The sequence below is a fragment of the Lepeophtheirus salmonis genome, chromosome 5 (assembly GCF_016086655.4).
Source record: "Lepeophtheirus salmonis chromosome 5, UVic_Lsal_1.4, whole genome shotgun sequence".
Classification (NCBI taxonomy): domain Eukaryota; kingdom Metazoa; phylum Arthropoda; class Copepoda; order Siphonostomatoida; family Caligidae; genus Lepeophtheirus; species Lepeophtheirus salmonis.
In genome coordinates, this window is record NC_052135.2 from 45,694,734 (window position 1) to 45,708,815 (window position 14,082).

Consider the following 14,082-nt stretch of genomic DNA (forward strand, 5'->3'; position numbering starts at 1 on the left):
GATCAGCCACAATCAGCTGTAACTATGGAGGAAGGCAAAAAAGGATATAAATAAGGAAATTTGATAGTTAGTCCTATGTCGATGCCCAGTTCTACTCTGAGTCCAACAAGGACTTACAATTATAACCCCGCAACAAATCCTCAGAGTTACGCTCCGTTTTTTATGAGCACACACGAATGTTAAATCACATTTGGAATATAATTGAATCTCTTTAGGAAAGGATGTTCGTTACTCAGGAATTAAATGATAATGACAACTGCTAGGGAAACGAAAATTCCTTCTTTATATTACCAATCACAAATAATAGGGCAGTTAAAAGACACACCGGATTTATAACATTGTACACAAGGTTAGGACCATCAAGTAATCGTGCTTGCTAGAATTTTTAATTTGACGTATCATACAGACTGCCGGTGCAAGAAAGACAGATTTTGAAAAAACAAAAAACAATACGCAACCAATCATATGACGTCAATATTAAAAAGTGTGGTGGAAGTCAAACATCGGTTGTACACACGTTATGGTATAAGTAACTTCGTATTTCTATTTACCTTTCTATTGCACATAAGTTTATTTTTTGATGAACATTAAGTATTATATTCTAATAGGTCAAGAGCAAATTTTTAAAAACCACCAACATTCGCAAGATGGTGCTGATATGGCAAGTTGAATTAAACAAATAACTAAATAAACTACTGAACTTCAAGATTAATCAAGCAAAGTTTGTATGTCAGTCGATGCCACATTTTTGAGTTTGCGTAAACCACATTACTACTTGATACGTAGAAATGTCAATGTCACAACGAGTGTAAGTAGCTTAAGCTTAGTTCATCATATTACAAGTGAAAAAGGGAAGTGCATCATATTTATATTATTAAGATAGAGTTTGACTGTCTTTTTCTCGATACTTAATATCTCCAAGCAATACCGGATACCTGATTGTAACAAAAAACTTAAATTTTTATAACTCCTCAACAAATTAACCGGATTACTCTCAATCTTTGATGAGCTAACACAAATCTTTAATCCAGTTTCATACATATCATTATGTTGTTTTTAGTAGAAAGAGAAGTTCACTTTTCAGGAATTAAATAACAATAACAGCTTTAGAAAAGAAGATTTATCCTTCAGTTTGCCAACTCCAAAAAACGGGCGAGCTAAAAAAAGCACCCAATTTTCAACACTACTCATACCCATTTACCCTGATACCTACTTAATTTGACTCATTTTGTAATTTATCTACTCAAGTCAACCCAAACAGAATAATACAAAATAATAATTATCAAATCATTTAAATATATATCTTCATAAATTTTATTAATTTTCTCATTTCAATTATCATACATATTTTTTTCTCCTTCAAGAAAAAAACACTAAAGATAACAATAGGGGAAAATGGGTTTGAATAAAAAAAAATGTAATAAATAGTTTTCTTTTTACTAAAAAAAATCAAAGATTATTTTCACATCAGTAATCTCCCCAAAAGATGATGATAGTAGAACGGAAAAAAACAAAAAACAAATACAAGGAAAAAAAAGTGAAAAATTTTGGTGTAATATTAAAAATTATATTTTCGAGAGAAAAATGCGTTTTACATCACCACCATCACCACGACCCTGAGGATGGCTCAAAGGGAAGTTAAAAAAAAAAAAAAATATAACGAAAAATAGTCGTAATATAATCAACGCTAATTGTGAAAAAAAAATTAGTGGGTGGTTGTTTGGTCAAGATGGGAGGGGAATGACTACAACATTAATTTATCAGCAAAAAGGGCGAAAACTCAACAAAGCTTTGTTTATCATAATAATTTAACAGATGCAAGAAAGAAAAAAATATTTATCCCCCCCTAAAAAAGTGAGGAGAGGGGAGAAGAACACAACTCTTGAAAAAAAAAAAGACAAAAAAAAACTTGTAGATGATTTATAAAAAAGCATTTTTAAAGTAAGCATTTTTTTTTTTTTTCAGTAAAAAAAAAAAAATAATTTAGTAATACAATTATTTATTTAAAAAAAATTCTTTTCGTGTTATTTTCATAATATATTTTAAATAATAATAAACAATGTTTGTTGTTGATGAACTAAGTAGGGGGGTGAAGAATTGTCATATTATAATAATAGAAGATGATTACCATTATAAAATAATCCTGTGATAATAATAATCATTTTTCTTTAATGTCATACAAAAAGGCGTGTGCGGGAGTGTACTTAAGAAGAGACACAATTCGCTATTAATTATTGTATCATAAATAACTAATCATCTTCTTTTCAATACTCCTGTCTATTATTAACACTAATAAAAATGTCAACTGTATTATTACATTTCACGAAATTAAATTTGTATTTAATTAAGGGGAGTTTTATTTTTTATTTTTCAGAAAGTGTAGCAAAAAAAACAAGCCTTTTCTGAAAGAAAAACAAGGGGAACACGAAATCTTACTTATTCAAAGTACGATTAATCTGACAATATTTGTTGATGCAAAAACATTATTATTTCTTAATTTCTTTAAGTCTCCTTCTGAGGAGAGGAATAATATTAAATTTGAAAATAACAATCTCGAAAAAAAATGAAAAGAAAAAAAAAAGAAATATATTTTCCAAATGTATTTAGTAATAATAATAATAGTTATAGAATCATCAAATGCACAACATGTAAATATTTTGAAATTGAGTGGGATTCTCTCTTCACAATAATTTTCAAAAAATAAGTTGCAATTATTTGTGAACATACAAATGTACATACAAATTCACACATATAAAGGAGAGCGAGCACCATAGGGTTGGATGTGGTTTTTTAATATTTTTATTTTAAAAAAAAGTTAAAGAAGGGATTATTCTTCTCCTTCTTCTAACCACACAATTATCATCAAATATATATATATATACATATTTGTAATATATATAAATGTTTAATGTGTACATACATTAATATAGTTCACTTGTGTGTGTATTTTGAATTTCTATGTTTTAACGAAAAAATAAGATTTAATTTAGATTGATGCTGCGCTTTATTCACCACAACATGAAGATTAACTAACGCAGTATCATCTTTAGGATAGGACAGACGAGTTTATAGAGTAGAGTATATATGAGAATTAATTTAATTTAAACAAAATATTGATGATGATAATATTATAATGAAAATAGGCACTTTTTAGCTAATGTTAAGGGAAAACGGGATTCATTCAAGGGGACGACGCGACATCATATTATTCATTATTTTTTTCTTACATAAATTATACTTTATATAAAGAAAATTAATAATAAGAAAAAAGAAACTTATTTTATAAAAAAATAATAATGTACAAAATATTTCAAGTGTTTCTTGAGGCTCCAGTTTTTTGGTTACACAGAAATATTACAAATCATCCCTCAACAAATTATTAGAGATTATTTTCTGCTGCAACTTAATTATAAGTTTAATTTGAAGTGATTACTAGTATTACTGTCTCAGTAATTAATTAACATGAAAGATGAACCGAATCGATTTATTTTATTTTTTTTTTAAAGTTTTTTTTAAATATTTTTTTTTACTTTTTATTTTTTTGAAATCAATTTTCTAAGATAGTCGTTCGTTCATATTTAAGACCAAAAAACGGAAGAAAGAAGAACACCTCATTTTTAAAGGATAATACATACAATTAAATCCTGTTTCATAAATATAAATTATTAATATTATAATAGAATAATAACGACAAGAAGAAGTTGGTGAGAAGCAACAACTCTGGTAAGTTAGTAGAAAAGGGAAATTGAATTAGTATATCTTTAAAAATGAAACGTTGAAAATTTAAATGTCTCTGAATGTAAGATAGGTCTGAATGGACTTTTATATAAGTTTTTTTTTTCTTTCACGAAATGAATTCTTCCACTAACCAGGAAATTTGAATAAAAATGAGTTATTAGACTGCCAGCGCACAAACTTGTTACATATGGTTTTTCCCTCAAATTTTAACAAAAAAAACTAATCAGACATCTGATAGTCGTAGTAGAAGTAGTGGTTAAATCAAAGAGTCAATTTCTCTATATCTTCAAAATTTTATAAATGGACGCAAAATGAAAAATCTCTCTTCGTTTGAAGACTATTTGAAGCAGCTCCACCACAGTAGTACACATGTTGCACTTCAAAAATCACCACTTTTATCAGTTAAATAAATAATTAAGGCTAATCCACGAATATAAAGAAGGAAATGTTTTCGATATGACAAGCAATGCAATATAAAGAAAGAAGTTTTAAACTAAACCACTGAATAATAAAGATTATTCATACGATATCCAAGAAATGTCCACTTCAAAATCTCCTTCTATATTATTATTTAAATAGCATCCACAAAAAAATACTATTTTCATTTGGTATTAGCAGATGAAGATTTCTTTAATGAGTTGTTGTTAGTTGAAGCACTAACTACTGTGGACGCTGAACTTGTTGCTGACTTAGGTGATACAGTTTTTGTAGGTGTAGATGAAGCACTAACTTTGGCCGTTGACTTAGCTTGCTCATTGCTATTGTTATTATTAGGTTTAATTGATCCATTATTAATGCGAATAGGATCGTTATTGCTGGCACTATTTCTTTCTTCCTTGTTAATTCCGCCTATACAAAAATAAAATAATAATAATAAAAAAACAACAACACACATTTAATAACTTAGCATTACCATGGTTAACGGCCTTAATACCATCTTTCGTGGTTTTTTTAGAGACAGTAGAGGAGACTGTGGTAGTAGTCGAAACTGAAGCAGGCGCATTGACAGAATCTATCGCTCCTTTCTCCGCTGTAGTAGATGACGTCAAGGCAGCCGCAGCTGCGGCAGCAGCCTCCCGTGCCTCTTTCTCTTCTTTTTTCTTTTGTATCACCTGTGCATATGATAACGGAGGAGGCTTTCCTTCCTAAATGTAGAGTGAACATCTTGTTTTATCACAATAATAATAATAGAAATCCATAAAAAAGTACAAATTGAGTAAACTATTAGTAATTATAAACAGTCAATTAATTATAATATATTTTTGTAGTTCAAACCATAGTTTATTCGACTTGATATTATAAAGCGTAGTAATCATCTTACACATGAGGCAGCGGCGGTACGAGTAGATGAGGAATCGTTTGCAGGAATTGGAGGGGTAATTTTTGAGTGTGAACGACCTACTACTTCACCATTAAAACTGTCAGTGGGCCTGTAATTAATAATAAACTAAAATATATAACTGAATAAATATTAATTTATGCATCTACACTTTTCCCATTCAAATAATTAATTCAAACAAACTCATCATCATACATTTCCAAATTAATAACTTATTATGAAAATACCCTTCAAGCATTAAAAATAAAATAAAAATAACGTTCAAATAATCTATATTTTTATAATAACAATAATTAAAAATAAGGCATATACACAAATAAACAACTATTTGTCCACTGATGATGGTTTAAAAATAGATTCTTAACATCCACAAATGAAAAGCTTTCTCAAAAGTATAAAAATACGATAATAAAGCAGTAAAATTTAACTTATGTTATTTTGAGGAAAAGTATAGAGGAGTTAAATACATATATATATATATACAAGTTTCCAGCAATAATATTTTTTCAATTGTGAAAATGAGAGATGATTTCGTTTAATTGAATTACAATTATAAAGAATATTTTATACTTTGAGATAGATCATGTGAAAAACAATACTTACTTATTGGCAGGAGTTGAGGACATGACTTGTTCGCTTTCAGAGGAGGTGGAGGGAGAGGACTTGCTTACATTTTCCGTGGTCTCTTTGTGACTAGATTCGCTTTTTGCGTTGTTAGAAACATTGGGTGCTAGTGTAGGCTCGGATGCACTTACAGGAACGACTTCATCAGACCCTTCCGATTTTGATGATGAAACTTTCATTTTAGCAGTTCCTTTAACAACATCTAAAAATCTACAGTAAAAAAAAACAGAATAAAATGTTATAATTTGGAATTTAAATGTATGTACATAATATAGTTTTTAAAAATCAAGGTTGAAATAATGGATTACCTATTACTATTGGATTCCCAAGCAGAGCCAGATGCATTATTCACATTATTTTTTCCAGGTACAACAGAGCCTGATACTCCAACTACACCACCAGGCACTTTAACAGATTCATTGCCGGAAACAACTTCCAAGTTCTTAACGGATACACCAGACTCTCCTGAGCCTGGCAACGCAGGGAAATCATTTCCCTTCATTTCGAATACGGGTCTTGGTTGTTGAGGCCGTACAACAGTTGGAACTTGATGAGATTCTGAAGAAGCAGATCCACCACCGCTTGTTGCACCTCCACTGCTATTACCCTGTACACCACTACGATAACTATTACCATAGGCACTCATTCCTCTTTGGCTACCAGCACTACCAGAATAAGAATTCATTTGATGATGGCTATTATTTCGATCATCTGAATTCCCACCACCACCACGACTACCACCTCGGCCACCTCTAGTAGGTTTTCCTCGTCTATGAAGAAGAAAAAAAACAAACACACACATTAATATGACTTGTTTTAATGAACACAATATGAGAACGCATACCTTGCTGGAGGACCACCTTCTTTACCAGAATTAGAATCTATTGAAGACCTACTCGTGTAGTGATGCCCAAAATGATTGTAATGTGACGATGGATGCACATTATCAGAATGATGATCTGGTTTTCCTCCTCTTGAGGACATAGTAACATTATCATTGTTCGAATTAGATGAGTGAAGACTCCCACCAGCATTTACCGGAGTGATATTCGGGTCTTGGGATGATGGCAAGGAGGAATGTGATGGTCCAGTATTTGCAGGGGATTGATTATTATTCAAGGAATTACCACTGTACTTCTTGTGAGATGAATTTGAAGAATTTCCATCCCAACTTCGCGAGGCATTATTCCTCCCATAGTGTGAATTACTTGAATAATTATATCCACTAGTGTACCCACTATCATCCATACTATTATTATTTCCTCCACTATTGTAGTAGCCATGGTTTCCGTAGCTAGACCTGGGTTCTCTTTGGTCAGGCCTATCACTAACACCACTTCCAACGGAACCACCTCTTCCACGACGAGGTTTGTTATAGTTATGACTTCCTCGTCCTCCAGAGTTATTTTGTTGTATGTTCACTCCTGAATTTCCAACAGGAGTAGAGTTTGACGAATTATTGCCACTAGTGAGTGGCTTATTATAAGATGTTTGAGAAAATGCAACAGAATTGTCCTGGAACATAGGTGCATGATTGGGGAAAACAGGATTGGTAGGGTACCATGGCAAATTGATTCCATGAGAGTAGTAAGACGGCACAGACTGAAAATAAATTTTATTATCATGAATTTATATATAAAGTGATGTTCAAGATCCAAAAATGCAACATAATATTGTCAGTTTGGAAGTTAAACTTACGTAAATTGCAATTGGACTGCCATTATACGTTGGAGTATGTTGCATTATAGTCGATGTGTTAGTTAGAGAAGTGGCAGTATTGAAAGGATAATTTTGGGGAGGAAGTTGAACAGTCGCTGAGACCTGGGGTTGTTGTCCGATAGTGGTAGGTGCTCCAACAGTCTGATGAGGAACAGCCGCAACGAGAGAAGAAGGAGCAGAACCGGAGGCTGGTACTACTTGCTGCTGATATTGCACAGTAGGAGGTTGAGGACTATTTACTGTCATCGTTATAGTTTGTGCAGGCGCAACAGTTGTACTATTTGACATACGATAATTTCCCTTCATTGCTGGAGCTGCAGAGGTTGAAGTTATCATTGCAGTTGCAGATGATGACACAGGTGGTCCTCCACCACCAGATGAAGGAGGAATTCTATTCATCGGTTTTGATTTAATTCTAGCACAAATAGGGGTACCCTAAACACAAATATATATAATACGATCATATAAAATATTATAATTTTTAATTAAAAGTTAAATCGTTACCTTAAACTCTTTAACTTCTTCTCGCAGATATTTAAAGGCTTCCTGAGCATCTGAGTCACTTTCAAATGTTACATACCAAGAATTATTATGTGCAAATTCACAAGAAACAAACTTGGGGCAATTATCACCACTGAAAATAAACTCTACCTCCTCATTTGTCGTATTCTCAGGTGTGTCTCTTATTATCACAGTGCACCGTGGTTGATTGGGTCTTACTTTCAGACCATCAGCATCTACTTGGACATTGTTGGATTCTATAATAAATTAAGTGTGTAGAGTAATGGTAATAAATTCAAAAATAATATGCATCTACTATTCAGTATATGTATAGTATAAACATATGTATAATAAAACAAATAAGATGACAAAAGATCTATAAAATATGTTGGAATATGTGTTTGTATGTATAAGAGACTTTCATGCATAATACTTGCCTTGTAATAGGACACCATACAATAAACTCTTATTATAATTCAACAATAAAATACAAAACTTGATAAATATAATACTTGAAAAATAAATTAATAATATTAAACCAAATCACTAAAATAAACAAGAAATTTAGTCGTTATTGATAGCTAAATTTGTGATAAGGATGGATATTACTATGGTTACTGAGATACATCGAGATACATGTATATATATATTACTTTTTGGAAAGACATTGAAAGACTTATAAATATTGAATTATGGGATTTTAGATAGTGCAAGCAAAATAAATCAATAAAAGTGAAAATAATACTATGATAAAAGTAATAGTAGCATTCTTACCTCTCAAGACTTGCGTCACTAATTCGATATCCGCTGTCAGTTTCTTAACTTGATTGAAGTTAGCAACCGTGCATATGGACACAAACTGATCCGAATCCATTTGCGATATAAGATATTTATCGTGAGCGAGGTTCTCCCGACTGAAATAGTACTCAAGTTGATTAAGTAGCAACTCTTTGAGTTTTTCAAGAGGAATAGGAGGTGGTGCAGGAGTATGGATGCCATTCACAGGCTGTGAGGATCCCCCACCAGAGGAGGAAGAAGGAGAGGACTCAATAGAAGAATTAGTGGCTTCTTGTGGATGAGGAGGCCCTTGCTGCTGTTGCTGCTGCTGCATGGGTTGAGTCGCAGACATGAAGATGTGAGGTGGCTGTTGGGGTGAAGCCTGTTGCTGCATGACGACCATGGGATCATAGGTCATAAAAGCAGCAGTGGGTGCTCCTGCTTGAGGTGGCGGCGGTGGGGGTGGGTAATGCGATGCACCGTTGTAGTTTCCACTGGTTTGCGCAGGGTTGGATGTGGCAGGAGTGGCATAGTGGCCCTGTCCTCCCGCGTAATAGTTAGCATGATGAGGTGCCCAAGTGGGTTGTTGAGGGTGATGATGGGGCGGGGGTGTGGCATGATCATCATTTCAATGTTTCCGTTGTTGTTGGCTGATCCGTTGGCGGCGGCGGCTGCCGCAGCAGCAGCGTATTCCATGGGAGTGAAGGTCACGTGATGCGACATTTTGGAGGAGGAGGAGGAGTTGGAAGAGGAGGAGGAGCAAGAAGAAGGGAGGGAAGAGGCACAAGGAGAGCCCTCGCGACACAAACTAGAGGCTCCAACCAAGAGGCGACGAGCTCCCAACGGCAATTGGCAACAACAGAGACGACAACAAGAGGAGGATTCCAACTTATCCGCACGCTCTACATTCCACGCCGATCCATCCGTTCGATCCAAATCTGCAAAGCAAAAGACGGGTTCAATCATGAGTACATACGGGTACACGGGGCACAGCACTGTCTTGGCCCACTGCCAACACTCCACACAGCTTCTCCTCTCCCAAGAGGAGGAGACAAGACACTCACAACAAGGACTCACTTGCGGGTTCAACACGATGGCTCAATGAGGAATGACGACTACTCCTGGATGCGATTCTGGCTCTAAATACTAAGTAGTGGCAGTAGTAGTATTCCGACTCCCACTCTACGTAACTGTTGCAGTATGTATGTACAAGACACACTCACACTCACACACACTTCTTCAAGTAGTCCCAACCAGTTGGTGATGATTCCCACCACAACTTCTAGAGCTAAAGCAGTAGAAGAGAGGAAAAAGGGGACGACGAGATGACGATGATGAGATTATTCTCCTTTAGCACTACTACAGTAAGACTACGAAAAAAGGAAAAAAGAGAAGAAGAAGGAAAAAGGAACAGGCACAAACACACACATTGAGAGTGAGAGAGAACTAGAATTATAGAACAGAATACACTTCGTTCAGAAGGTAGAGCTGCTCCAGCACCAGGAGCCAAGAGGAATCTGACAAAAAAAAGAAGAAGAAAGGAATACGCTTTCTCGATCATCCAATCAAATATCGCATGTTCCTCCTTCTCTCTATGCCAAAACTGCCCCACCACGCCGCACACACGCCTTTATCATACAAATATTTCATAAAACCTCCTACAAAATGGAGGATCCACTTTTTCCGCCCTTTCTTTTAAAAACACGCCCGGTACAGATCCAGCCACGCTTTCTTCTTTCCTTACTACTACAACTTACAGCAACCCAACATACATTTTTTTCCTTCTTCTTCTTCTCTATCCTATACACGCAGATAAACATAGATAGACACGTTTTGAATAAGTAATATTGTATTGCATCCTACAATCCAGCGCACGCGCACTATCCTTCGTCCCAGCAGCAATGTCGATATATGAAGTCAAAACCGGAAGAAGCACGATGTTTTATGTATTTAGTAGTTACATACATATTATTATAACATAATTTTTTTTTCTCTCTCTCTCTTTCTTTCTTCTTGCACTTTTTATAACAACATTATTTAATCAATTTTAAGGGGAAGTGAGGTCATGACCGGGGCCTCCTCCCTATTGAGAAGTGGGTATGATGATCACTTGACGAAAATTGTTGGTACAGCAGTGATATTGAGGTCCATTGAAGTCTATAAAGGGTAATGGGCTAATGGAATGAGATGTTATAAAACTAAAGAAAGGCCTACGCTTATGTAGCCTATACAAAGATCTAACACTTACATGAACTAAAGAAGCTAATAATAATATCCTGAAGCCAGTAACATATCTTATTAATTATAAAGGAGTAGAAAGGGGGGAATCATATTATTTACAAGTTTTATCAAAAATAGCTAAATAATCACGTAGGTACAATATTTACCTTTAAACATGATGTAACCCAACTACTCAAAACAATTATCCCTTATGGATGGCACAACATTATCACACTCAGTTTTCATTTGCAAAATAATTGTTCATAGTCTACAATTATTATCCTTCAAATCTTATTAAATGAATTATGTATACCATATATGTATCGGTTGTCAAGAAGTAGAAAACAAAAAAAACTATAGGGTTTTACCTGCTATCCCATAAATTGGTAAAATGAACTATCATACATATTTGTGAAAATATGTTGTCTACATATTGTAATTTGTACGTCACATTATATTTTATTTATTTCTACTAACATCAATCATTTTAATTACCAAATATTAATTGAAGCTATCATTACATTCGATCTATTTAATATTAGACTACTTATTTACAAGTGATGGAACTATGGACCTCTGGATTATCTAATGCATAATATTTATTAATTACTCCCATTCAGAATATTAAAAAAATATTCCTTTAAATATATTATATGATATAATTTATAGCCGTCGAAGACCTAATGGTACTTCAATCATTGGGTTATATTAATTTAAATGCAAATTGTCATTATTTCCAGAGTAACTTATACAATTTGCAAGTACAAGTTATAAATAAGAATGATTAATGTTGAAATTTGGTTCTAATTTTTTCCCTTGTTCGATCTAAAGTGATTTTTTATAGTATAAATTGTACACGTTGTTGCCATTATTGTATCAAACCAACTTTCCTCTAGGAAAAGGCTCAAAGTTAGTTGGTAATTGTGTAAATTTATTTGATCTGAAATATTTGTTCATGGAAACAAGTTTTCAAACATCATCTTATAAAATGATACAAGATTATTAATTCAACCAATCAATGTGTATTGCACTTATTAAGGGAAAATAAAAAATTAATAATTAACAACTAACACCAAAATACCTTGTAGTTTTTGTGTTAAGAGAGGCCCCGGCGTACCAAATTCAAATCATTGACCGAAATTCAGACTGTGGATCCGTAGATCGAATTAATTAAAATTATAACAGTCTCAGACCGGTCTAGGACTTCCGAACCGAAACAAACTACTAATAATAATGTCAACAACATACCTACAAGAATCCAACATTAATCATTTATGTAACTATCATCTTTCCAAATGCGATTTAAATAATATATTTTTTAAATGCTAACAGGATTCGTGCTTTATTTTTAAAATTATGGAATATGTACAAATACAAAATATAAAAAAAATTAATGAATGTACTTATTTAATTAATTTGTAAATGTGTAAATTTATTTGATCCGAAATATTTCTTCATGGAAACAAGTTTTCAAAATCATCTTATAAAATGATACAAGATAATTAATTCATAACTCGGATAAAAAAATAGAACGTAATCAAATTGGTACCTAATTAATTAATTAATAGTTCTTATTAAAGTGCAAACTATTTTATGTAGGATATTTAATTAATTTCTTATAAGTAAAAATATTTTAAAGGTCTTATTCGAAACTGGTTTCTAATTTTGTTGCTAGGCAACATAAAAATAATCTTGACCACGAATCAAGAAAAAGCAAAATTCATAATTTACACATTTTTTTATGAACACACATTAATAACTATTATGGGCTTTGTATTAAAATTTTGGGGATGGCTTGACATATTCACAAATATTTGTTATAGATTGAAACCTTCATTTTATTTATGGGACTAAGTTTGGTTCCGATATGGTTTTTTACATATCGTATTCTTTTTTCTGTTATTATGACCTGGAATTTTTGCGAAATTACATTTATAGGATTAATAAGAAATAATCAAAAGAAATATATAATAATTAATCAATAATAGTTAGTTGAAGAATACAACTGTAATTTATAATTATTTTGGAGAAAAATCATCCTTGTTTTCTTTTATATTGACGACTAATATAAAATATCAAAATTAAATTAAAAATTTGATAAAAAATTTGCTTTTTGAAGAAATCCTAAAAAAACAATTATCTCCTCTGAAAACGTACATTATTATCAGATGTTAGCATGGCCTGAGGGTTGCCTAAAACTAATAACTAAATTTTTTTTTGGCTGGAAAAAATGCCAAAAACGCAAAAAATACTTTTTACATGCCACCCAACTCTATTTAAGGTAAAAATATTCGAAAAGAGTAGATTTTTTTTTGTTAGAGTACATTATTCTTTGAATTTGAAGTAGAGTTGGGACTCATTCTCCAAGTCGATCTTAAGGTTTGAGGCTTGACACAAACACATAAATAATGTTATTTTTTCTACATAAAGTTATTTGAATCTGGGGTCTGCCGGAAAGTTTCTGAAGCAAAAAACAGCTACATCACTAAAAAAATAGATTTTATAGAATTATAACAAATGTATTAATTAATTATTATTATATTAGTTAGATTCTGTTTTCTTTATAAGTAATATAAATGTTGACTATTACATATTTCTGATTTGATTTGATTGCAAGGATTGCATGATTGATCCGTTTCTATTTCGCAAGTTGGAACCAGTTCGCGCATCTTCAAAATAGGAACTGGGTACTACCTGCGCCTTGTTTCTTTTAATATTATAAAGGAATATATATTAAAAGTTTGAAGTTATAACTTTTAACAATATTTGTTTATATCTAATATTTTTCATGGAGTAAAAGCTTCTTGGAACTTACCAGGTACACATGAAATTACTATTGATTGATGTATAGATCTTAATGAACTAATTTTCAATTAAGTAAGTAGGTATTTCTGTATATCTTTTAAACAACACATGATGTATTTTTTGTAGCTCATTTATTATATTACCTATTGGTAGTAGTAAGGGATTTACCTAAAACGGAAATTGAGGCTAGAAAAGATGAACTAATATTAATTTATTGCCTAAATAAGTTATGTGGAATTTTATGATTCCATGGAAGATTTTTTTGTGGCTTTCAGCTATGTAGGTATGTTGAACTAAATATGTACATGCATATTTCAATATAGCTCCTAAACTCAAAATTAACAAATGGCAAATTAAAA

At 32.4% G+C, this 14,082-nt stretch overlaps 1 protein-coding gene across 4 annotated transcripts; it reads right to left on the reverse strand.

Annotated features, from left to right (window-relative positions):
- Positions 1–1,290: 1,290 nt before the first annotated feature.
- On the reverse strand, positions 1,291–10,769 carry Larp4B (La-related protein 4B). Of its 4 annotated transcripts, XR_005864623.2 has the most exons (11): positions 9,776–10,769; positions 8,696–9,636; positions 7,925–8,178; positions 7,400–7,855; positions 6,546–7,303; positions 6,010–6,471; positions 5,681–5,911; positions 5,060–5,168; positions 4,652–4,883; positions 3,870–4,587; positions 1,291–3,237 (listed from the first exon to the last, which is right to left on the reverse strand). XR_005864623.2 is itself a non-coding variant. In XM_040713564.2 (10 exons), the coding sequence occupies exons 2-10, from the start codon at positions 9,114–9,116 to the stop codon at positions 4,340–4,342; spliced, it is 3,171 nt and encodes a 1,056-aa protein (XP_040569498.1). In that variant the 5' UTR covers positions 9,117–9,636; positions 9,776–10,769; the 3' UTR covers positions 1,291–4,339. The 4 variants fall into 4 exon arrangements, 3 of the variants coding, with proteins under 3 accessions (XP_040569498.1, XP_040569499.1, XP_071744815.1); XM_040713564.2 differs by having other exon boundaries at positions 1,291–4,587; XM_040713565.2 differs by having other exon boundaries at positions 1,291–4,587; positions 9,763–10,217.
- Between the last annotated feature and the right edge of the window lie 3,313 nt (positions 10,770–14,082).